This window comes from Notolabrus celidotus, chromosome 12 (genome assembly GCF_009762535.1).
Source record: "Notolabrus celidotus isolate fNotCel1 chromosome 12, fNotCel1.pri, whole genome shotgun sequence".
Classification (NCBI taxonomy): Eukaryota; Metazoa; Chordata; class Actinopteri; order Labriformes; family Labridae; genus Notolabrus; species Notolabrus celidotus.
Genome location: NC_048283.1, coordinates 1,132,158 through 1,158,462, shown reverse-complemented (window position 1 = coordinate 1,158,462; position 26,305 = coordinate 1,132,158). Strand labels below are relative to the sequence as shown.

Below are 26,305 nucleotides of genomic sequence, written 5' to 3'. Positions count from 1 at the left end.
CAATGTGTTAACTTCTACTGGATCCACTCCGTTGCGTTCCCGGCTGTGTCTCTGATCCGACAGGTCGGAGTCCTCGGGATCAGACTTGTATTTGTGCCGGATGCCGGAGCACGACGCATCAATCTCAACAGAGCAGATGGAGCGGGACAGGAAGTCAGGTTTCACCAAAACAAAATGAAAACATCCGGTTAATTTTCAGAATAAAACACTCTGTGTTATCACCAGATTGTATTTCACTTAACTACAACAACAAACCAAAGTCATGATGAGCGGAGCCAGGACCTGGAGTCAACAGGTCAGAGGTTTTCAGAGGACCAGAAAGACAACATGGATGAGGAGAGGAGGAGGTGGAGAATCCTTGATTCAGGGATTACAGCAGGGAAACCTCGGTCACATGACTCCAGCTGTCCGGCAGCAGATCAGAGACGGACTGGACATGGATCTGGTGGAAGTCCCGTGTGAAACTAAGTAAAGCAAAATAAAAAAATTGAGATATTTTGAACACTTTAGATCAAATTTGACGAATATTTCAACAAGTTTAAAACTTTGCTATCTTCTTAATTAATCAGCACAACTGCTAACAGGGATACACTGAGGCTGCGGTTCAAGTTTTGGAAGTATTAAAAGATAAGGTAAGATCCTCCTTTATTCGTCCCACAACGGGGAAATTCATGGAGTTACAGCAGCAAACAAGAAGGTGTACAGAACAAGAATTTATATAGAAAAGAAATGTTCATCAGAGGCGACAGCTTGGCCATAATTCTCCTGTCAGCCACCACCTCCACAGGGTCCAGGACTGAGCTGGCCTTCTTCACCAGTTAGTTCAGTCTTGCTCTCCTGTATCGTGTCCGCTCACAGCAGGTGTGTTAGCTCTGTTAGCATGATGCTACTCAGGTGCTGGGTTAGCTCGTCCACCTTATCGTACATAGATCTTACATTCCCCATAACGGTGGGTGGAAGGACAGGTCCATGTCGTCTTTTTTTAGCTTGCACCTCAGTACCAGCACGTCGTCCTCGCCTCCTTCTCCTCAGCTCACAGGGAACATCGTATGTGAGGGATAATGTGTGGTTAGCAGGTAGTTATGGGAAATACAATCCCAACAGGGTGAGACAAGACCCCGGCTACTAACTTAAGATACAAAAACATTGTAGGAAGAGAGCCGGGTAATAAATAATAACGATAGACGTCATAACAGAGTTTTTATTTAATCCAATCAGATCGTAAACTGGACCTCCCATGTTGAGAATAATCCCACACTGCTCTCATTCATCGGCAGTGTTTGACTGAAACCTGTTAACAGTCTGACAGTTTACCTTCTGTAACTCAGACTGTGTTTTAGTGTGTGTTATACCTGTCTGTAGCTGTGTTTTATTAAACACCTGACTGTGTGTGAGTGTGTGTGAGTGTGTGTGTGTGTGTGTGTGTGTGTGTGTGTGTGTGTGTGTGTGTGTGTGTGTGTGAGTATGTGAGTGTGTGACAGCTCCTGCAGTGTCCAATTTGTCCGTACTTAAAGGGTTTTCTGTGCATGCTGTAATGTAAACATGCATACACATTGTGGTGTCCCTCAGATCCTCAGGGGTCTTGCTGCGTGGTTTAGAGGTTGGTGAGGGGGCGTGTGTGTTTGTGTTTGTGTGTGTGTAGGTGTGTTTCCCCCAGCAGGCTGCTCTGTCTTTGGTTTGCCACTCTGGGTGTTGCCCCTTCCTCTCCTCACTCCACAGGAGCAGCTAGGAAAACACAGTGACCCCTGAAATATGAAAATATCTCAAAATACCCTCAGATATTTTTAGGATGGGCTTCAGGTACAGCGGAGGTCACCTGGACACGCGGCTCTCTGTTCCTTTGAGTTACATTCGACATGTTGGGAGTTCAGAGAGCTGGAGGGGGTCACAGCAGGATGAGCGAGGGTTCAGAATTAAAGGGAAATTCCGCTGTTTTCAAACATGGGTCTTTTTTTAAAGATATTTTTGGGAGTAAAACTAAAAAGTTTCAAAGCTTAGAGATTGTCCAGTCTACTGTTTCAGACACAGGCTTTAATGGCTTCAAAGACATCTTTTTGGGGCAACTTAAAGTACTCGTTCTGCCACTTATGGAGTTCTAAAGGTTGTTCCATCTCTCTTTCTAAAGTAGTCAGACTCTACTGACAAAAGCAATCATTTTAATCTTGCAAAACAAGACTTACTGGTCTATTTCTGAATAACATGCCTCCTCCATCTTCTGCTGTGAAAGAATGAAACCAAAATATGGCGATGTCATATTGTGCATGTGGCGTATTTTGCAGCCGAGGTGTGTGCTGTTGGAGCCGTGGGATTGACGTCTGCACCCTTCAGCTAACCAAAGCACAGACCAGGAAAACAACCTGGGATCAGCTTCCTCTATGCACTCCTACATACAACTATTGCAAGGCGGGATATTCACATCTCTGTCGCGCCTAGTCTGCAAAGTGTAACGAACAGAAGAGTAATGTCGGCACAAAGTCGTAGACTGTTTAACTAATGGAAGTAGTCTCCGTGACGTCACCCATCTGTTTCTGAAGTCCTGTTTTGAAGCTGATCGTCGGAGGGTGCCATATTGGAAATGCTGAAGTCCACTTAATGTCTGTTTGAGCTAGTGTGAGGTAAAGAGGCGGGCCTTTAGCCTTTTCGCTAACAGCTACAGCTACAGCCACGCCCTTATTTGGGCAAAACTTGTAGGTTAAAATCTTCTAAAATAAAAAGTTATAAAATATTCACACCCCGTACAGTGTGCGCCGATAAAGAAATGAGCTCTTCAGACTTCAAGTGTTTTTTGAACCAGGCTGTAAACATGTTTATTTCTGCTGTAAAGATTGTCTTCTTTGAATGGGTGTGTATGTGGTTTCCTGTGTTTCTGCAGCCAGCCTCTAGTGGATGCTCGATGAACTGCAGTTTTTAGCACTTCCACATGAGCTTCATATTGTGAGACCGAAGGTTGCCGCTTGGTGGTGGCACTTCATTGCAGCACTGTTGCATTGTGTGAGAGGCTGTTAAGAAGCAAGGTGTGGAATTAAGAGGGAACAACCGAATGACATCTGAGACATAAAACACCTTCCTCCTGTTTTCTGCAAGTTAACCTGTGCAAGAATTCAAATTAAGTCCACAATAAGATCATATAAGACCTGTACAAAAGAAATCATAATCAAACTTGTGCAAAAATTAAGATGAAATCCATAAATCATTTGTATTAGAACCTGTAATGATGGAGACGACAGCAGCCACAGCTTCATGTTAGAAGCACTGAGGTTTAGAGACAGAGGACTGAGCAGGTACAGGTGCTCTTTAGTGGTTCTTACAGAAACCAGACGAGCTGGCAGATTGTTTGTTGTTCCTCGTCTTGCTCAAGGGCACTTAAAAAAAAAAACCCTGTTAACAGAAACATCAGATATTTATAAATCAAACCTGCGAGCCCGAGATGTACGAGCTCTCCGACCACATCTTATTTTTTCTGGTCTGCGAGAGAGCTCGTGTTTCATCCTCCCCCTGTGTTTGCAGCGTGAACACGTGTGTGTGTGTGTGTGTGTGTGTGTGTGTGTGTGTGTGTGTGTGTGTGTGTGTGTGTGTGTGTGTGTGTGAGACAGAGCGATGCTGGCAGACCATTTGTGGCCGAGCCAGACTGAAATCCAGCCGTCTTCACACACACAGGTTATATTTTTAACAAAAGCATACTGGGCATATTTGGAGGGTGTGTGATGCGGAGGGATTTCTGTAAAAGCAGGCAGAATAATCTCCTTCAGACTGCTCTTTATGTGTGTATCTGTGTGTGTGTGTGTGTGTGTGTGTGTGTGTGTAGCTCACCCAGTGTTGTAAACGTCCTCTCTGATGTGGCCAGCTGTATTTAGGCAGAGTGCAGAAAACACTGAGGAAGTCGACGGAGGCGTGTGTGTGTGTCAATTTGTGTATGTTTTTATGTGTGTGTGTGTGTGTGTGTGTGTGTGTGTGTGTGTGTGTGTATGTGTGTGTGTGTGTGTGTGTGTGTGTGTGTGTGTGTGTGTGTGTGTGTGTGTGTATGTGTGTGTCTGATGGAGATTTTATATAACCACGAGACCTGGAACACTTCATATCCTTTTGAATCAGGCCAAAATTTTGGTTCCTCCGACCAGCCACTGTATATTTTTCTGTACATTATGCTTCTGTGTGTGTGTGTGTGTGTGTGTGTGTGTGTGTGTGTGTGTGTGTGTGTGTGTGTGTGTGTGTGTGTGTGTGTGTGTGTGTGTGTGTTGGTTGGTAGCAGGGCGTAGCTGAGCAGAGAGAAAATATCTTGGCCAACCGCGGGAATTAACCCACCCACTATACCACACCCAGAGCTCTCTCTCTCTCTCTCTCTCTCTCTCTCTCTCTCTCTCTCTCTCTCTCTCTCTCTCTCTCTCTCTCTCTCTCTCTCTCTCTTTAAATCTTTGTCTCTCCACTTTTCTCTCTTTTATTGTCTTATTTTAAATACATGAATTACCGTCTTAGTCTCCGTCTGGTTTTCTTGCTTAATTCTTGCTTTACAGTATCTGCACGGATCATGATATTTCTCCATGCATCCTTCTCGCCTCCTTCTCGTCTCCTTGCCCTCTTACCTTCTCCTCTCCTCTCTAGATTTTGATTTTCACACGCATAACCACCACAGACTCTTAAATAATCGTTCTCCCCACACCAAACCTCACAGACTTAAACAACAGTAGGGGTGACCCCAAATAGTCTCATATTGGACGATTGGTTCTAACGAGCCTTAGTTGAATATTTGCATATGAAACGTGGATCATTCCATTCAAACCATGGGGGTGCTCAATGTCTAATTTTACATTATTTTCCTGTTTCCCTTAAAAATAGTGTCTCATATATCCTATTTTGATATAAAGACTTATTGAATGTAATTCTGAGAACAGCTCTTGAAGTGTTAAATCTCCTTAAAGGGGTAATTAAATCTCCCCTGGTAATTAAAGGTGGACTCTCCCATTTAGCAGGACCTGTGGAGCAGACGTACCTCAGCTGGTCTTTAAATCTTTCTACGTTCATGGCAGCTCAAAATGTCAGGAAATAAAACTTCAGTTGATCCTAAAAAATAGTGATGAAGATGAGGAGCAGCTTCATGAAGAGGGCTGTGAGATCAAGGATTACCGGACCACACAAAAACTGTACGGGGCCAAAAGAACCAGGAGGGATACCCCAAAGCTGTCTGAAGCCTCAAAAACAATCCACAGCATCCCATCCACCTCCACACCATCAGAGAGGATATTCTCAAAGACAGGATTTACAGTCAACAGAGACAGGAGCGCACTTCTGCCCGTGCACACGATGGTTTTCCTCACGTACAATTTGAAAAGACTCAAGCGGACAAAGACGAGATGAAAGACTGTTTTAAAAGGTTCTGTTAAGAGATTTAAAAACCCTTTAGCTGGTTCAGGTTTGATTTTGAACATTATAAACATGTTTAGTCTTAAGTTGGACAGACTACCCTCTGCAGTGCTGCTCTCTGCTGTGTGAACACTGTTTAAATATCTCCTGATTCCTTTCTCTATAGTGGAGCGTTGTTCCATGTTTAATGGATGGTGGCCTTATTTGAGTTTTCTCTCCTTCATCACCTCGTTGTTTTTGCAATATAGATTTTAAAAATCTAAGTTTTATACTTATAATATTCTGTTGTCCCTTTTACTTTAAGCTATGAGTCTCTTAATTGTAAATGGTTATGTGTAATATTGTCATGCGGTCACCATCATGCAGACTTTGGGTCAATAAGGAAAAACAACAAACATTCCACTATTCATCCACTACGGGCAAAATCTGATGAATCAGATTCCACTAAGCAAATCCTTAGTCGGGCTCACCCCTAAACAACAGAGCCATCGTACGCATCGCAACCTCAAGAGAACAGGACATCACACATCCACTAAACACCCACTTGATCCCACTCCCCTCAGGATGCAGGTTCAGAGCACCGAGGTGTAGAAGGGCCCGCCTTGGCAAGAGCCTGATCCCTGCTGTTATAGTGAGCCTGAAGGACAGGAGTAAAATAAAATCAATGAAAAGTAGAAAAAAAAAAAAAGCCAAAAATAAGAAAATTAACAAACTAATAAATAAATAAGTAAAAATTAAATTAAATTACACATGAAATAAAAAAATGACTCTAAATTGGTCACTCTAAATTAAAAGCTTGATTAAAACTATATTTATTTAATTCAGTTTCAAAAACACAGAGAGAGCTTTCTGTTCTGATGTCAGGAGGAAGTGAGTCCCAGAGAATCACCAACACAAGATGATCGGCTGAAAAATGTGACATTACTGTAAAACATGGAGCAGTAAACTCACAGGATAAGAACTGAGGGGAAAGTGGGAGATATGGACTTTTTCACAGAAAGAAAGCCAGTAAAAAAAAGTGTTTAAACAAAATAAGAACGGACAATGAAAGCAATATATTATCATTTAAAAGACACAACAATAAAAAACAAGTTGTGTTAGAGAAGAAAAACAAAATCAGCTTCAAAAATGGTGAAAACTTTGACTGAGGCTCTAAAAGGCCGGATTAAAAAGTTAGGTCTTTGATTTCAGAGTCCAGAAAACAGTTTTTGTGATGCAAACATTGCAGCATACCAAAAAGAAATGGAGCAACTATCAATGCAAACAGACCCTGAGAGGCTCAGTGAGCTCCTTATTAATGCATAGACTGGACAAAATAAGCAACAGATAGAGAGGTGCTGACAAAATCAAAGTCCTGAGTACCTTCCTAGTCGAAATCTAGCAGTTTAAACTGAAATAACAACCAGTGGTGATCATAACCAAAAAGAACAAGTGCAGCCTAAACAATTTGGTGATGCAGCAGCTGTGCTTGTGTTTCATGCTGCGTTCAGAAGATTCAGATATTCTTGGATACGGCTCCACCCTCCGTTTTTAACATTTCAAAACTTTAAGTGGAAAGTTTTTGATGCTGCTGGAGAAACCTGCTTCCAGCCCCGTTCACACACGCACTGCACTCCTGAGAATGTCCTGACATCGTTCGGGAGAGGAGCAGGTGTGAACGCAAACAGCTGATTCTCTTTATCCTGACATTTTCAGACTTTAGCTGCAGCCTGATGATAAGAAGTCTGCATGAAGTCAGGGCGGGAGAAAAGGTCAGGTCTTTCATGTCAAGATGATAAAAAGAGAAAGAGAAAGAGTTGATGTGTGAACGGGGCTTCAGTCAGAGAGTTTGACTCTCCTCTGTCTCAGAAACATTTCCACGGTTGGTGAGTGTATTCCCCATCATCACAGTGAGACACAGACTGCAATAATAACCAGTGTGTGTATCAGTGTGTGTGTGAGTGTGTGTGTGAGTGTGTGCGTGCCTGAGCGCCCGTTTTCACATAAATATCTGTTTTTTCCTGCAAAGCCTGTTTTTGTGTTTGTGTGTGTGTTAGTGTGTGTTACTGTGTATGCAGTGCTCCATGGGTGGTGTAGCACGAGGCTCAATCTTAGCTGAGCTGTCAGTGGTCTGCAAACACACACACACACACACACACGCACATAGAGAGACAAACACACACACACTCAGCGATGGATGGGCCTGTTGTGCTTCAGCAGCACATTCCACACCAAGAATAGTATTAAATACTGCCTGTCCAGCCTCTGTCAGGCTTTCTTAAACACACACACACACACACACACACACACACACACACACACACACACACACACACACACACACACACACACACACACACACACACACACACACACTTCAGTTGTTTTCTATGAGTGCCAGCTTGCAGCCGTCAACAGTTTGATTTTGTTTCGTTCAGTCCTGTCACTAAGAGGACATTAAATTTAGACTACTCGTTCAAAAAGTATATTTGAACCATCAACTTCTGTCTCAACCACGCAGCAACCTCCTGTGTTTGAATATGAAGCTAATGCAGAAGTGCTAAAACCTGCAGTTTCTGGGCCCAGATTTAGCCTACTGGTTAAATCGCGTGCCCACATAGCGGGTGGCCCAGGTTCGATTCCAGCCTGCGGTCCCTTTCCTGCATGTCATTCCCAAACTCTCTCTTCCAGTTTCAAGCAGTACCACTGTCCTCTACTCTCTAATAAAGCTGTAAAAGCCCAAAAGTATAACTTTAGAAAAAAAAACCTGCAGTGCCACAAATGTCCATTAGAGGCGGGGTCCAAAAGCCAATGAAGTCTCATTAACAGGTGTGATAAAATGTTAACTTTTACAGCAGAAATTAACTTCATGCTGTTGGGTTTCATCAATTGATGCTACTGTGGGGATAAACCTCTGGACACCAGCCGTCTGGGCTCACATGATCTGATTTTGGTTTCAAAAAAAAACATTTGATGCAGAGGTTGCACAAAAAATACAAAAGGTTTGATCTGTTTGTTCATTTAGAAAGAGAAAAGTTTGAATCAAGAAGTTGCAAAAGGAAAATACTTTGCCAAAGACTCATGGGAAGTTATTTTATTTGAAATGAAAGTGGGTTGGTTTTTAACCATTTAGAACTCACAGCCCCGTATAGAGATAGGTTTTTGTCTTAACAGCCGATATCTCTCTTCCTACCAAGCGTGAACCTCCGGTCTTAAAATACGACGCCGATACAGGAGTGCTAAAACTGCAGTTCCTCTGGCGTCCACTAGAGGCTGGCTGCAGAAACACCAGAAACCACATACACACCCATTCAAAGCAGACGATCTTTACAGCAGAAATAAACATGTTTACAGCCTGGTTCAAAAAACTGTTTAGGTCTCAATAGCTAATTTCTCTATCAGCACACACTGTACGGGGTGAATTATTTTATAACTCGTTATACTTGAAGATATTACACTTGGGAGTTTTGCCCAAATAAGGGCGTGGCTGACTTGACTGATAGGCGGCACCATGTAGCTGTTGGCGACAAGGCTCAAAGCCCGCCTCTTTACATCACACTAGCTCGACAGACGTCAGGTTGAGTTCAGCCTTTCCAATATGGCACCCGCCAAAACAGCACTTCAGGAACAGATGAGTGACGTCACAGATGGTACGTCCATTTATTATACAGGCTACGCTTCCTACACACTGCACGGGTTGGATTGTTTTTATAAATCATTGGTTTTGAGGATATTAGGGATACAAGTTTGGCATAAGTAAGCATGAGGCTGAAAACCTGCACCAACTCCGCCCTTTGCCCCTTGTTAGGAAGTTAGGTTGAGTCATCATTTCCAATATGGCGACCCCAATTGTTCAGCTTTAAAACTCTACCCCAGGAACCAATAGGTGGCGCCACTGAGACTGCATCCTTATGTTTTACACTCTACGGCCTCAGTTTGTCCTCTGACACCGACCATTAAGATGCTTCTGCTTCCTCTATCTCAAACTCCCCGACCCTCCGTGACCATAAAATTCAACCAAAGTCAAACCAGACTCCAGCAGAGGACGCCATCTTTAAATGTTGACGAGAACAGGTCTTAAAAAGCTTCAATCAGAAGCACTCTCTGGTTTTTACACCAACATTTTAAATGTTACTTCTGTCACATAAAATCCAGCACAGCTTTTTGTTTCAGTCTATTTCTGATCCCGCTCTGTTTGATGTCGAGCGTGTGTGTGTGTGCTCCCTCCTCTGTCACACACGCTGTCATTCCCACGCTGTCGACCACACAGCTTTGTTTTTAGACTTCACATAATACTGTTGTGTTCTGTCCGACCGACTCGTCTGGACCGCATGAACACACACACAAACACACACGGAGGCACACTCGATCTCAGTCGGCTTATAAATACACATTTATATACACACACTTATACCACAGATACAATCAGTCAGCCTCTGTATGATTCCCTCTCTCTCTCTCTCTCTCCCTCTCTCTCTCACACACTCCAGAGTGGACTCTATAAATCAGCAGGTCTCAGCTGCAGTCTCCTGCATGCCGATTGGTCGTGATGCGGGCGATCTGTGCGGCCGCCTGTATTTTGACTACGGCTGTCTGCAGATGAATGCAGCGCCGCGATGCGATGCTAACACGTGAATCTAAGCGGAACATGTGGGGGCTTTGAACGCAGCACAGATAGCAGTGCTCTCCTTATCTCGCTGACTTTTGTTTCTGTGGTTTTTGCTTTTGACTCGTGAAGAACAAACAAGTGTTGCCCTCTAAACTCCAGAGATGAAGAGACCTGATGGGTTCAAAGCAGAGAGCGGGCTTTGTAATATATCATAATATTCATGTCATCAGTCATTTAATGAGAAACTCTGAATTATATTGAGCAATACCTGCATGTATGCATACATTATTTACATGCAGATGTTTTAAACATCTTAAAACAGTTGGGTCATTAATTCTTATGAATGCATGAGCAGCTATGATTGGTACTTCAGGTGCAGGACAGAATTCTGAGCGCTGCATCCAGAGCCCCTTTTTGTTTACAGCTTTAAGAGCATTATTTATTTGGTAATGTTGGAAATTATTGTGATTTCAGGTCTCAATGTTTCTATAAGTCAAATCAATGCTGATGTTTTATGTTGAAAACCAAGCTGCAATCTTTTGCAAACTGAAACCTGTTGTGCTTTAACTTAACGCAAGCATAACCCATTCAAAGATGGTGTGAAACTTAAGTTAGGGTTGTTAGATGTAGTAGAAAACCCTCCCTCAAAAACCAAAAATGTGTGCACACTGCACAGAACCAACATCTTCAGACTTCAGAGCATTTTAGTAGCCTAACAGAGGCTCCCAATTCATTCCAGCAAACTCCCTCTCAGATCTTTAAGCACCACACCTTTGAAGACAGAGCATTTGACTCCCTCCAAACATCCACAACTCGGAAAAATCAACATAAAACCAACCTCGGTTGGAGAATGACAGGCTGGATTTTGTGAAATTGTTTAAATAAGTTAAGAAGACAAAAGAAAAAACAGAGATAATGCTCTTCCAAAAAAACAGTGATAAAAGATTTCTTTCCAGGGCTCTAAAATGTCAAGTCAAGTCAAATGTATTTATAAAGCACATTTTAAAACACAGCAGAAGCTGACCAAAGTGCAAACAAACAACAAGGAAAGCACAGCGTTGGGGATTGAAACCTATTCAGGGCTAGAGGACTCAAATGCTAAAATATAGAAGTGTGTTTTGAGGAAAGTCTTGTGAGAGTCAACAGAGGGGGCGGCCCTGATTGAGGATTGGAGGCTGTTCCAAAGACGCAGGGCCTTCACACTAAAAGCGCGGTCACCCTTCAGTTTATATTGTGACCGGGGATCTGCCAGGAGACCCACGTTAGAAGACCTCAGAGGCCTGGAGGTTTTGTTAGGGCTCAGGAGGTCAGTTATATAGGGAGGGGCCAGATCATTCAGAGCTTTAAAAACAAAAAGCAATATCTTAAAATCAATTCTGAAGTGAATTGGAAGCTGAATTGGTCGTCTCCAAATAAAAGAGAGGTGTTTCAATTTGCTTTTAAAATCTGAAAGTTAGCCAGTTTGGGTTTCTTGTGCTCAATCTGACATTTGCACAAATATATCATGTAAAAGAAAATGTTTGAAAGTTAAAAACAAATATTAAAGGTGACATATCACGCTTTTTTCATCAACATATATATTGGTCTAAGAGGTCCCCAAAACATGTCTTTAAAGTTTATGCTCAAAAAAACACTTTGAAATCAGATTTTGGTCTGCCTGAAAAACCCTCTTCTTCAGCCCTCCTCAGAACAGTCTGTTTTCTCTCTGACCACGCCCCCTCAGGAAGTGGATGTGGCCTCGGCTCTCCAGCACGTTGATCTAATGTTTACATGTTGGCTGAATATACACGGCTGCTCACAGACCCGCGTTACTTCAACCCTCTGAATCTGATCCAGAATCTGATCCTGACGGAGAGGCGCCTGCAGCAGGACCTTTCTGAACCATTGGTCACAGATTTAGTGTTTCTTGTTGTTTTATTTGTCAGTATGTAGACGTGTGTCTTGGTACACAGCTACAGCTACGACATGTAGCTATGTGGCTACGCTAACTAGCGCTAGCACTTATCCATGATAAATAAAAATCATCCACTAGATCTTCAAATCTGCAGACGTGGGGAGTAAAACCGACTCTGCCAGAAAGGCAGCAGGACCTTTCTGAAGGATTGGTCACAGATTTAGTGTTTCTTGTTGTTTTATTTGTCAGTATGTCGACGTGTGTCTTGGTACACAGCTACAGCTACAGCTACAGCTACAGCTACAGCTACAGCTTAAGCTACGACATGTAGCTATGTAGCTATGCTAACTAGCGCTAGCACTTATCCATGACAAATAAGAATCAACCACTAGATCTTCAAATCTGCAGACGTGGGGAGTAAAACCGACCTTTGTGTTTATTAAGACAGCCTACAACTAGCATGCCTCCCTCCTAAGCTCCTTGTTAGCACACATGTGTGCAGGGAATGAAAAACGGAGGAGGGGTTGAGTTGTATTTTATACAGTCTATGGGCTGAACAAGCTCCGAGCTCTGACTTCCTGTTACAGACCGGATGGCGTTGTGACGTAACAAAAACACGGAAAACTGAAACGGCTGGTTTCAGCACACATTTACAGAAAGGTGGAGAAATCAGAACAGGGGCAGAATGGATTCTTTTCATTTTCAGGGGGTTTGTAGACAGGGACACATATTTCAGGTAGAGAACCATTAAAAAGTCCATTTTGCATGATATGTCACCTTTAAGATATGAAAGTTAGCCAGTTTGGGTTTCTTGTGTTCAATCTGACATTTGCACAAATATATCATGTAAAAGAAAATGTTTGAAAGTTAAAAACAGACCTTAATATCACTTTTATACAGCAGATACCAACCCTGTGCTTTTTCAAACTTCCTTCAGAAACACATCTGCTGTTTAAAGTGAGTTTCCACAATCATAATTTCTGACTGACAGCTACCCTTAACGTCAAACATCAAATCTTCCTCCAGCAAAGGTCAGCTTGGTTTCCTTGCTTTTTTTCCATCCTCATATTCAAACTGGGAGCTGCCCAGTACGACCACAGCCTTCTGTTGGAGGCACCGAGCTGCAGCCCGCGGAGCGTTACTCATTCACTTTTCCCATCCGCAGGTTCACCCAGGGATTTAAACTGGCAACCACAAACCCAAACCTGAGTAATATATATACGCAGAAAAATCTGATTCCATTACAGAAAAAATAATCTGATGTTTGAGGTGAAGACTCCACAATGGACTAATAAACCATCTCTGCCCAAAGTGAAAGGTTCTAAAAGGAACATGGAAACCTGAGGCCGGAGGAGACGTAGTCCTGAATACCTTCGTTACAAAGACCCGGCTAACAAACCACACGAGGGCAATCATGTCATTAGTCCCTCAGCCCGTACTTGAGGGCGCTGAAAAATGTGTTCCTGAAAATGAAACACCTCCTCAGCAATTTGAAGGAAACAATATTCTAATAGGTTTATTCCCTGAAGGATCGTTCACTGCACTCAATGATGTGCAACGTAAGGAACTGCATTACCCACGCTTTCCTGTCAAACTGATCCCATCCAGACTCGGCACCAGAAGATCCACATGGGATTAAATCTGCTGCAGACTGTGGTAATCCTGACAAAAACCACCAGACGTTTCCAGGTAGCTCTGGTCCCATGTGAGAAGGGTTTAACGTCACATCGTTCCCGGGCTGCTCGGAGCTCCGGCCTCTGCTCTGTTTAGTCTACAGACTTCCACTTTGTTAGTTTGTTGAAGTAGCAGACTGACAAGACGTGACCTGACCCCGCTGGATTTCCATACAGGAGGGAAGCTGACATCTTGTCTTACAACGTCAATGTTTATCGACCCCTTGCTACCGCTCCTGTGAGGACCCGGCTCTCACACACTCTTTATTTCCTGCTGGGAGTCAGAGTCTCTGAGGAGACGGGAGCTTCTGCTAACTACAGATCCTACATGAGAACTTTCTGTTTTATTACACAGTGAGATATGATGCAGTATAATATGAGAAGATAGGGCCCAACACGATAGGGAAGAATATGATAAGATAGGATACTACTTTCTATGACTTTGACTGTGATAACACTTTCTGATAAGTTAAGATAAGATATAGTTTATTTGTCCCCGTTGGGGGAAATTTCTTTTGTTACAGCAGCTTACAACACGGGACAGGGGAATACAACAATGTACTAACATAGTTAAAAAATATAATAACAGTAATAATAGCAATGACAAGGGTAAAATAAAATATAATAAAATAGAAGAAAGTAAAAAATAAAATAAAATATTCCACACTATGTACACTTCTATCTGATAAATAGATAGGTAAGTTATTGCATGATAAAAATTGCACCAGGTTATTTAAAAACAAAAAAATGCTGTTTATTTTATTTATTAGTTTATTTGACAGGGGCCATGCAAAACAAAAACTGTCAAGCCAGAGTTAGCTATAAGCTAATTTTCATCTGTGGTCCCTGGGCAGGAAGATGTTAACAAATGTACAATACAAACGAAAAAAACATACTAGCATTTAAAACAATACATAGACTACTCAACACAGTCCATCACTAATAACAACACATTTAAAATTACATTTCATTGTCTCTAATATTTGATGCATTCAGATGATCACATAATTGTTTTTCCTTGAGCCATAATTTCAGTGTACTTTTAAAAACACTGAGGTTTGTACAGTCTCTAATGTGAGTCGGGATTGAGTTCCATTTTCCTGCTGCTCTGACTGAAAATGCAGACTGTCCAAATGCAGTCTTCCTACATTTAGCTGAACAGTCTCCTCTTGCTGATGCCTAAGATTGTTCCTGCAGAGTAAAACACATTGTTTAAGTGGTGGTGGGGCCTGATCATGAATTAATTTATACATCAGACACATATCTACATCACAAAAAAAACTGTCAAGGGTCATTAAGTTATATTTCGTAATGATTTTACAGTGGTGGTACTTCCTTGGTTTTTTATCCAGAGTTTTCAGTGACTGATTGCAGAGGGTGTATAGTGGTTTTAGAGTGGTTGCTCCAGCCTGGGACCAGCTCGTGGCACAATAAGATAAATGAGAAAAAATCATTGAGTGCATGTATAGTTTAGCAGCGGCCAAAGGTAACTGATGCCTGACATGTCTGAAGTTCATAAGGCTGGCTCTTACATTTCTGCAGACATTGTACGATGTGTTATAAGATTCTTACTCGAGGTCCAACTGCTGAGAAAGTGGGCCTCTGTGTTGTGAAGGAGAATCAATAAATAGGGTTTGTGTGTGTAAGTGTGTGAGGATGGGATGGGATGTGACGCGATACAATGCAATACAATACGACATGATATGATACAATAAGATATGACACAAATCGACATTATACGACACAACAAGATACAATATGACACGAGACAATACGTTAAAACATGACGTAACCATCACGATAAGATATGGCACAGCACGATATGATAAGAGACGATACGATACAACCCGACAATAAACAATAACATGACACAACACAACATTGCCAGATAGGACACGACATGTCAAGGTACAATAAGATTTGATACAATGTGACACAGCATTATGGATACAGTACGAGACAATACGATTCAATAGAACATGACATGACACAGCAAGATACAACATGATACAGTACAACGCAACCATCCCGATAAGACACAACGAGACATGAATATGATACAGCACGATACAATGTGACACAAATACAGTGAGATACAACACAACAGTGAGATACAACACAACACAAAACAAGACGACCAGACACGTCACGATACAATAAGTTGCAATACAACGCAACATGATACGATACGACGTGACACGACACGACACGGCAAGATCAAATATGACACGAAATTATACGACACAATTGATACAACACAACAAGATAAGATACAGTACGATACAACATAACACGATACAAGATACGTAATGACACGACACCAAAAGATACAATACGCTACGATAGGAAACAACAAGACGTGACCATCATGATAAGATATTACACAACACAATAGAGCACGATATAAAACGATGTGACGTAACACGACATGATATGATACAATATGATACATTTAGATAATCAATCAATTATCAATCAATCAATCTTTATTTGTATAGCGCCACATCACAACAAACGTTATCTCAAGACGCTTTTACAAACAGAGCAGGTCTAGACCACTCTATGTCAAATTATGAACAGAGACCCAACACCAAGACAGGATCAGACTCAGTCTGACCCCACCTTAATCCATCATGAGCATTACACCTCACAGTATTTAGCTAGTTACGGTGGAGAGGACAAACTTCCTTTAACAGGCAGAAACCTCCAGCAGGACCAGACTCATGTTAGACACACATCTGCTGAGACCGAGTTGGGTCTGGAAAGACAGATAGAGGGGAGTAAGAGAGAGAGGTGATAGTGAAGATAAGACATGACACATACAGCAGGATACCATCTAACAGGACAGGATACAACATGACATGACATGGAGTGATATTTAAAGACACGATACAATAAGATAGAAAACGATAAGATACAACGTGATACAATACAACATGACCATCAGGATAAGATACGACACCACATGATATGATAGAGCACGATAAAATGACACGTTACAATACAATATGGCATAGCATAGCATGTTCGGATATGATACGTCTATGTCCACTTAATGAATTTTCTTCGGACTCCAGTCCTGCACACATTAATCTGCCTCCACAGCTGATTAATAAACACAATAACACTTCTCTACATGTGAACATATCAGCACATACTGATGAAAGCCATGGTAAGAGAGAAAGAGACTATCACACTACTGCACAGAATAAAAAACTTGTTCCCATCAGACCTCATATTTTCCTTGACTCCCTTTTCATCAGTTCAGCTTTATAGAAGGAGCTACCACTCTGTGACAATGGAGGTGCTGACATCAGTGAAATCAAAGCACACATCAAAGCATGCACCCTAACAATGAAGCCCTTTAAACCTCGGCACACAATGAGGTGAAGAAAACGGATCAAAAGAGCGAGGCAGGAGAGCGTCAAACGCTGCATCAGCTCATTATAGATAACACGGGGAGGAGGAGGAGACGGGTCATTAAAACTCTCAGGAAACAATACGGCTTCAGATTAGAGGAAACATCCACTCTGAAGGAGCTGTCCATTCAGCACCACGTCACCACAACACAGGATACAAGAAGATATCACAACTTCTCCTTCAGTTAGACGAAGCTGAACTGAGTCTGAGGACAGAGTGAGACCTTAGTTTAACAAACTGGAGATCAATCAGTTTTAAAGTAACGCTTTTATGTTTTATTGAAGTTTGTTCAACCATTATTTCAAAAGGTAGATATCAGTGTCAAAAAATCTGTACTTACCTGACTCTTCTCCTTTCAACAGGCATGTAAAATCAGTAACAAGTGAAATATTTTGAATTTTCTCTACAAGAGACACAAACTGTGATTTTATATAGTTGAATTATTTTAATATTCCCGTACAAAATCAAACAAAGCTCTGCTGGACTGAAGGAAGCATTAGTGGGTTGTGTGTGTTCGTTTTGGGGGAGAAGGAAACATCACCCTCCAAACTTAAGATCTCCTGAAGGTTATTAATTATAAAGATTTTCATCAAGAACTTACTTTAATAAATTAAAAATGATAAAAGCCACAAAAAGGCAGGAATTCTTTGTTTTTGTGCCGTAAAAACACACCACAAAGGTGAGAACTGCAGACCCTTTAAACCTCACCGTGCACCTTCTGATCAGTAGCTTTAATGATGATTGTTAACATGCATAATTTAACAGATGCAAAACAGATCCGTGTCCGCCCCCTGCTCTGTGCTACGTCCTAAAAATGTTGACGGACGAGGGCGGACAGCTGGGGTCATGTGACCGAGGTTTTCCCCCGCTGTAATCCCTGAATCAAGGATTCTCCTCCTCCTCCTCCTCTCCTCATCCATGTTGTCTTTCTGGTCCTCTGAAAACCTCTGACCTGTTGACTCCAGGCCTGGCTCCGCTCATCATGACTTTGGTTTGTTGTTGTAGTTAAGTGAAATACGATCTGGTGATAACACAGAGTGTTTTATTCTGAAAATTAACCGGATGTTTTCATTTTGTTTTGGTGAAACCTGACTTCCTGTCCCGCTCCATCTGCTCTGTTGAGATTGATGCGTCGTGCTCCGGCATGCGGCAACAAATAGAAGTCTTGTGTATCTGATCCAGAGGGTTCCAACCTGCCGGATCAGAGACGCAGCCGGAACGCAACGGAGTGGATCCAGTGGAAGTTAACACATTGACTAGAATAGAAACCTGTCAGATCTGGTGCTGTGACGGATCGGAGACGGACCGGACATGGATCTGGTGGAATTTGGCCGTAGTAGATTTACAGATGTTGTTTTTTATTTAGTATCATATATCAAAGCTGTCGGCATCTGACCCCTTTGTGCAAACAGCCACACTGCCTGTCTGTGAACATAATGACACCCTGCTACCAAGACTCTGGTGCTCATCATCAGAGCCAATCACAGGCCTGACTCTCACTCCTCCTGAGAAACCCTGTATTGTACGCATATCCATGCAAAACTGTTACTACCTCTCTATTTCAACATATTTTAACCATCACAAAATAACAGTCAAGCCCTCACAAATCCACACATACACATGCATACGACATGTATACTTCTCTCTCACACACACACACACACACACACACACACACACACACACACACACAGAGTCTCCCGGTGTCTGTTGGCTCAGCTGCTGAGGGCTGACGCGTGGAGACAGTTTGCATCCACTCTGGATTAGACTGTCGCTGCAGGATTAACTACTCAAGACAACCAACACTAACACACGAGTGACATGAGGATAACACACAAACATGCAGACATATACACACATACATGTGTGTTTGGATTTATGCACACTGTAAAGTCCAGCTCTTGAACTCAGACACGCTGATATTTGCAAAAATCAAGTTTTATTTTGAAAGTACCTCCATAAGTTTGTTGTTTCCTGTAAAGAGTCACAGTGAGGATGATTTAATCTGTTTTGTTGTCTTTGTTTTCTAATTAATCTCAAGAGCTTTATTATTATTACTCCAATAAACTCCTCGTTCACAGTGAGACACTTAAGGACCTGTGGCACCCGTCTGCTCCACACACACACACACACACACACACACACACACACACTCAGTCTCACTCTCTCTCTCTAACCCCTAGACGATGATCCGTCTGATTACAGCTCCTCTCTGGAGTCTGAACACACACACACTCTTTAACGCAGCAGTCGGTAGTCTCCATCGACGTGCAAAGACAGATACATCCACTCACAGACACTGTAAGAGGCTGCTATTGAGCTACAGTCTCCACACACACACACACACACACACACACAGATACCAGTCTGCAGCCTGTAAACCCTCTCGGTTCTCATGCAGATAAGAAGTGCGTCTCATTGTTGGCAGACGACGGTCCTGTTATCATCTTATCACAGAGGCAGTCCAATCTGGAAGAGGCGGGGCTGCAGAGTGTGTGTGTGTGTGTGTGTGTGTGTGTTTGACAGTGATGGTGGTGGAGGGGTGGGGGGTAGGCTACTTTGCCTAAGTGGGGGTCCTTTGTCATGCAACAGGTGCTGTTGTCGCTCAATTTGTCTGGATGCTAAAGACCTGAGTGTGTCTGCAGGAGTCTGTTAGAGAACAAAACACAGCTGATGGTTCGGACGTTGGATAATCCTCACTCTCGCTGACGACTGACGACTCATCTCAGGTCCTCAAGTCGTACTTTATAAAGAAAACATCTGACTCATTAGCACTCTGACTCTAACCCTGTCAGTGAGGTCTGTCTTAGGGAGTCAGCCTTGAACCGGGTTGAGCTTCCCTGACCAACAGTAGAGTCTTCAGGCAGAAGCATTGTTCTGATTGGTCGTTCAGCTCTCAGTTTATATCCCTCGACGCCCGCTGAATTGTCCCGTCTTCTTCCTCGAGCAAAACGCCGCCCGTTTATGGCCGAACTGAAGAACTGTTGTTCCATATTTACGACTAGTATTAAAGTATCAAACAGAAGGTTTGAATCTTTTCAGCTTATTTGTGGGTTCAAAATGAAAATGTTCATCCTAGGACACAGTTTAGAGTGTTTTAAAATATGCAAACAAACTCCAGCATCCTGTGCTTTCACTTACTGTCAGAAATGTATTTATTGGCAGAACCTTAGGGGTGCACGGTGGTGCTGTGGGTAGCGCTGTTGCCTCCCAGCCAGAAGGTTCCTGGTTCCAGTCCCCGGTCGGGCAGGAGCCTTTCTGTGTGGAGTTTGCATGTTCTCTCTGGTTACTCTGGCTTCCTCCCACAGTCCAAAAACATGCTCACCAGGTTAATTGATCACTCTAAATTGCCCGTAGGTGTGAGTGTGTGTGTGAATGGTTGTCTGTCTCTCCATGTTTGCCTTGTGATCAGTTGGCGACCTGTCCAAGGTGTACCCTGCCTTCTGCCTGAAGTCAACTGGGATAGGCCCCAACCCCCCATGACCCTGAAATGGGATAAGAGGTCAAGATAATGGATGGATGGCAATGCTTTAGTACTTTGATGATTGGACAGTGTGCAGGAGTTGACTTGAAATTTGATGGACTGAGTCTTCTTCTTTGTCTTAGGAAATAGACTTCTAAAGTTGGACATAATCTGGCTTAAAGGCTGTGACAAATATGAGAAGAGGACTGCAAATTAAAGTCAGTGATGCATATGTGTGTGTGTGATGTGATGCAGTGTGGGTTGATGGCTTGTATGAGTCCAGGTGGAATAATAGAGGGGAGAAAACCAAACAAGGTGCATGGATAGAGACCTCCTGAAAGGACTAAGGGGGCAGCGTTTGTGACAATGGGGAGCATTGGGCTCATGTGCTCCCTGTCAGGCTGATTGAGCAGCCAATTACATATGCATGCAACACAAGAGGAAAGACAACACAACCAACAGGCCAGTGGGCCGTCACTAAACAGATTTATAAGATTTAAAGCACCAACAATCAAAGTTTGAAACATTTAGATTTGAAGGAAGTAACTCATCCTGCTGCAACCCGGTTCAAGAAGTTAAATTTGGCATAAGTCTCGAGATTAAAGCACAAAGATAATAACTTCTCTATCTCCTCCTTTCTTCCAGATAAAGAGAAGAAAGAGGTCTCCCCAGAGGCCTCACTGAAAGAAGAAGCAGGTGCAGAGGAGTCAGGGAAGGAGGCGAAAAAGGAGAAGAAGGAGTCTTCCAAGGAGAAGAAGGAGTCCAAGAAAGAATTGAGCAAAGAGCCCAAAGAGGAAGGAAAGAAGGAGTCCAAAAAGGAATCATCCTCCTCCTCCTCTAAGGAGAAGAAGGAGTCATCCAAGGAGAAGAAGGAGAGGGACAAAGACAAGGAAGGAAAGGAGACGAGCAAGGAGTCAGGGGAGAAGAAGGTGTCCAGGAAGTCGTCTGTGAAAGTGAAAGAGAAGAAGAAGGAGCCGGAGGCCGGGGATGCCTGATACACACACACACACACACACACACACACACACACACACACACACACACACACACCAGGGGCCCTGCTTGTATAAATATGTATATACAGTGTTGGTGTAAACATATACAAGGCCACACACACACACATGCACACACGCACACACACGCACACACACAGACACAGACACACACACACACACACACACACACACACACACACACACACACACATGAGTAGTTAAGCATATATTTAAATGTAAATATATTCAGTCAAGGCCATAGATCTCAGTAGCAAAACAATTTCCTCCCAGACGCATATTTACATCGTCTGGTAACAGCTGCTCTTCACACACACACACACACACACACACACACACACACACACACACACACCACATCCAGTAGTTCTGGTGTGTGTGTGCTCTGGTCATGTGGTGAGGTCTGAGCCCACGGAGAGCGAGGACAGAGGCGAAATCCTCCTCTGACTTTTTTCGCTGACTCTCTCCTTCACTCCTTCCTCCTCCTCCTCGTCTTCTTCTTCGTCTGGCTGAACCCACAGCTCCAAGCCTCCCTAATCCCAACCGGGGCCCAAACCACCCCCCCAACCAACCCTCCCTCCCCGCCCACACACACACACACACTTCTGGATGTGACGTCAGACCCGCCCTCTCGCCCCCTCGCGTGGCACCGAGCCTCGCCAGAGCCTCCCCCGCCTCACCGCTAAGAACACACCGCCCCGCTGCGTCCTGCATCCCAATCGCTGTTTCCGGGGTAAATCGAGGCCACATCCTCCGGGGCCTCCACCAACCACCACCAGCAGCACCCCCTCTGACCTCTGCCAGTCTGCTTTGCTTGTTAAAGCCTGGACTCTCAAGGACATGCGGCTGCTGATGGACACATATTTGCTGCTGCTGCTGCGGGGTCGAACCTGAGACCGTTTCTGCTTCTGTGGAAACCAGCAGGGCGTTTTCTGGAACAAATCAGGGTGCCAATCTGAAGGAGGAGAGAGAGAGAGAGAGTTCAACACCCCGGGCTTCTTCTGCTCACACTCCACTTCACATTTATCATCTGGAACATCAGCAGCTTGTTCAACCGACTTCATTCAGAGTCAGATATGGAGCTTTAGAGCCACGACACCGGAGCAGGTCGGATTCAGAGACACCTTGAGTTTGATTCCTTTGTGCATGCTCTGAGAACTGAGGGTGATTCGTGACGGTTATCAAAACCAAACTTTGGCGTCAAATATCTTTTCTAGATTCTAATTAATCAGTCATTTCAATTCAGAAGTAACATCTCTTACTCTTCTTAGGTTCCTGGGGGAAGTCTTGAATAACAGAAGGATAACAGAAGGTACAGAAACATTCAAAACAAGCGATAAAAGGGGATCTCTGCTCGTTTGCATAAACAGATTAGGTCATGCACAGTTCCTTTAAAGTCAGGGTAAAGCAATGGCGAGAAACCTCACTTATTGAACAAGCTAACATAAAAAGGAATAACAACATGTTTCAAGCATCCTCAAGTCAGATTTCTGGCACCATCCCAACACAATTCAGGTTTATTTAAATGTGTATTTAGGTGCTCAAAGTTGCGTTCAAGAGCCCCATGTCGTTACAGAAACGTCCTCCTGAACTGATTTGTGAAATGAATCCATTGTAACGATCAAACTGAGCAAAGGGGACGGTTTGTGTTTGTGCTCTGCAGGATTTAATCTTCTGCATGTCATTTCAATTCAGAATGAGCAAATCTTAAGGCTGGTTTATTCTTCTGCGTCGCCCCTAGGCAGCAGGAGCTGACGCCAACGTGAGCGCCACATACTTTCTGATAGCCGGTCGCCTGTTTTCAGCCCCGCTACGATCTCTGTGTCCTTTTCCACAGAGATTCAGAGCGTGTTCTGTTAATCTACAGCTGATACATGTTGCTGTTTATCATACAGACGTGATTACATGAAGAATAGAGAGGAGGAGATGAAATACACGGCCGTAAGTGGGGCTCCCAGAAGTGCTGTAAATGCAGGAAACACAATGCTGCAGAGCGGACCAATCACAGGGCTTGTGGTCCGCGTTGATCCTACTTGTAGTTACATTTTGGAGGAGGTGCACGTCAGCTACGTGTGTAGGCCTCTGCGTAGGTACGGGAGCTACGCGGACCTCCGGCGCTGAAGTTTAAATCAGCCTTTACTCTTCTTAGGCTCCTGGGGGAAGTCTTGAATAACTGAATGTACGTAAACATTCAAAACAAGCGATAAAAGAGAGTCTCTGCTCGTTTGCATCTTTGTAAAAAAGGATTTAGTCATGCACATTTGCTTTAAAGTCATGCAGCAGGGGAAATAACTGCAGGAAACCTCAATTATTGTACCGGCTAATATCAAAATGAACAACACAAAATTGTCCTTGAGTCAGATTTCAGACACCATCCCAATTCAGATTTATTAAACATGTTTTAGGTGCTCCAAATTCCAACATTTCATTTCTCTAGAGGAGTTCAAAAAGAAGGTCAAAGGGGACGGGTTTTAGTTTGTGATCTGCAGGATTTAATCTTCTGCATGCGTCTGAAAAGCTGAGGTATGTGACATCAATGTGTTAGCATGCAAAGACGCTAACAGAGCGGGTTGTCTCAGCTTAAAGATGGTGCAAACAATAATGGTTAAAAACTGCATATGAAACATTTATATTTGTGTTTGTAGAGAGATGTTTTGCAGGAGACATTTGCAGGACCTTGAGCTTTAGAAAGAGACGCTTGGTGCTAGGAGACCGTCTGCAACCATGTCAGGGTGAAACAAGACATGAAAGAGGCGGTTACAGAGTTTTCTTTTAAGGTAGAGTCTAGTCATGAGCTCAGAATCCTTGGTTAAGAAGCTAAAGTAGAAATGTGAGGCTTTAAGCACTCACACACACACACTCGTACACACACACACACACATAAATCAGGAGCTTTCAGGTGATTTCTGCCAGACTTGAGCCATAGATGCTGTGCCACTTCGACAAAGACGAACTACGAGTCTGCATCATGTCTGTGTGTTCAGCTTCACACCGTCTGTCCTCCATGTTTTTCTTTCTTTGTAGTATTTTAAGTTTCATGTTAGTTTCCACATGGTGTCACATGTTACCGTCTCAGATTAGCTGACTGTTTGTAACACAGATTAGGTTTTACATCGTTGTATTAGCAGGCTGCACAGACTCCTGTTCAGAGTCTGGTTTTTATAGGAACTGTTTATTTCAGACGTTCATCCTAGAGAGGCTTCCCTTCCCATGGAGTTTCAGGATAAAATGATGAACTTATTTATGAAATGTTTAGTAATAAAAGTCAATAACTGTCAGAAACTGATCGTGTTTTATTGCTTTATTGTGCTTTTTCATGAGAACTCCTAAACTCTGAAAGTTACTTGATATAAATTCATTTGAACAGCCATTCTTCCCTCCAGGTTCAGCATCAAGTCGTCTTCCTGCTGCACAAGATGTGAGTAGATCATGATTGGAGAAAGGTTGAAAGCTCCTGAACCTGGTACGTGAAATCATCCCACACACTTAAATGTTTAAAAGTGGGATTTTTACTTTCAGTACACGGAGACAGAAAGAAGTGTTGGTGGTTAAAATCTCTCAGCCTTCAGTTATCAGGCCCCTCTCCTTTGGAATCATCTACCAGTCAGGGTCCGGGAGGCAGACACCCTCTCTACTTTTAAGAGTAGGCTTCAAACTTTCCTTTTTGATAAAGCTTATAGTTAGAGCTGGATCAGGCTTGGACCAGGTCTTAGTTATGCTGCTATAGGCTTAGACTGACACACTGGGATCCTGTCTTTCCCTCTCTCTCCTCTCTCTGCCTGTCTCTCACTTTAACTCTTCCTGTCCCATTAAAGTTACTAACCATAGACCGACCTGGAGTCCCTGAGCTCCCTTGTCTCGTAGGTTCCTCTGGATCTCTGCTGTAGATTCCTTTTTTGGGGTCTGTTATTCATCCTTTCTTTCTTTCTTTCTTTCTTTCTTTCTTTCTTTCTTTCTTTCTTTCTTTCTTTCTTTCTTTCTTTCTTTCTTTCTTTCTTTCTTTCTTTCTTTCTTTCTTTCTTTCTTTCCTTCTTTCTTTCTTTCTTTCCTTTTTCCTTTTATTCCTTCTTTCTTTCTTTCTTTCCGTTTTCCTTTTATTCCTTCTTTCTTTCTTTCCTTTTTCCTTTTTCCTTTCTTTCTTTCTTTCCTTTTTCCTATTTTCTTTCCTTCTTTCTTTCATTCCTTTCTTTCCTTCTTTCTTTCTTTCTTTCCTTTTTCCTTTTATTCCTTCTTTCTTTCTTTCTTTCCTTTTTCCTTTTATTCCTTCTTTCTTTCTTTCTTTCCTTTTTCCTTTTATTCCTTCTTTCCTTCTTTCTTTCTTTCTTTCCTTTTTCCTTTTATTCCTTCTTTCTTTCTTTCTTTCTTTCATTTACCTTTTATTCCTTTCTTTCTTTCTTTCCTTTTCCTTTTATTCCTTCTTTCCTTCTTTCTTTCTTTCTTTCATTTTTCCTTTTATTCCTTCTTTCTTTCTTTCTTTCTTTCTTTCCTTTTTCCTTTTATTCCTTCTTTCTTTCTTTCTTTCTTTCTTTCTTTCTTTCTTTCTTTCTTTCATTTACCTTTTATTCCTTTCTTTCTTTCTTTCCGTTTTCCTTTTATTCCTTCTTTCTTTCTTTCTTTCTTTCTTTCTTTCATTTACCTTTTATTCCTTTCTTTCTTTCCTTTTTCCTTTTATTCCTTCTTTCCTTCTTTCTTTCTTTCTTTCTTTCATTTACCTTTTATTCCTTTCTTTCTTTCTTTCTTTCTTTCTTTCTTTCTTTCTTTCTCTCTTTGTTCTTTCCATGTTTCTTCATCCTTTATCTCCTTTTCTTCTCCCGTCCTTTCCTTCACCATTTCTTCTCCTCTTTTTCTTTCTTCTGGTCTCCCTCTCTTCTCTCTTTTCTTAGACCTTTCTGGAGTCCC

At 42.6% G+C, this 26,305-nt stretch overlaps 2 protein-coding genes across 2 annotated transcripts in view; both read left to right on the top strand.

The window, feature by feature from the left end:
• LOC117822682 (nucleolar protein 58-like) overlaps positions 1–23,284 on the top strand; it is an 84,738-nt gene extending 61,454 nt beyond the window's left edge. The window contains exon 4 of the mRNA XM_034697529.1: positions 21,039–23,284. Coding sequence (XP_034553420.1) covers positions 21,039–21,388 — 350 coding nt within the window. The 3' untranslated portion in view covers positions 21,389–23,284. The remainder of the gene's footprint in view (positions 1–21,038) is intronic.
• A 1,503-nt stretch (positions 23,285–24,787) lies between these two features.
• Positions 24,788–26,305, top strand: part of bmper (BMP binding endothelial regulator) — a 55,464-nt gene continuing 53,946 nt past the window's right edge. Inside the window, exon 1 of the mRNA XM_034698703.1 lies at positions 24,788–24,869. The gene's annotated coding sequence lies outside the window, so the exon portion shown is untranslated. The remainder of the gene's footprint in view (positions 24,870–26,305) is intronic.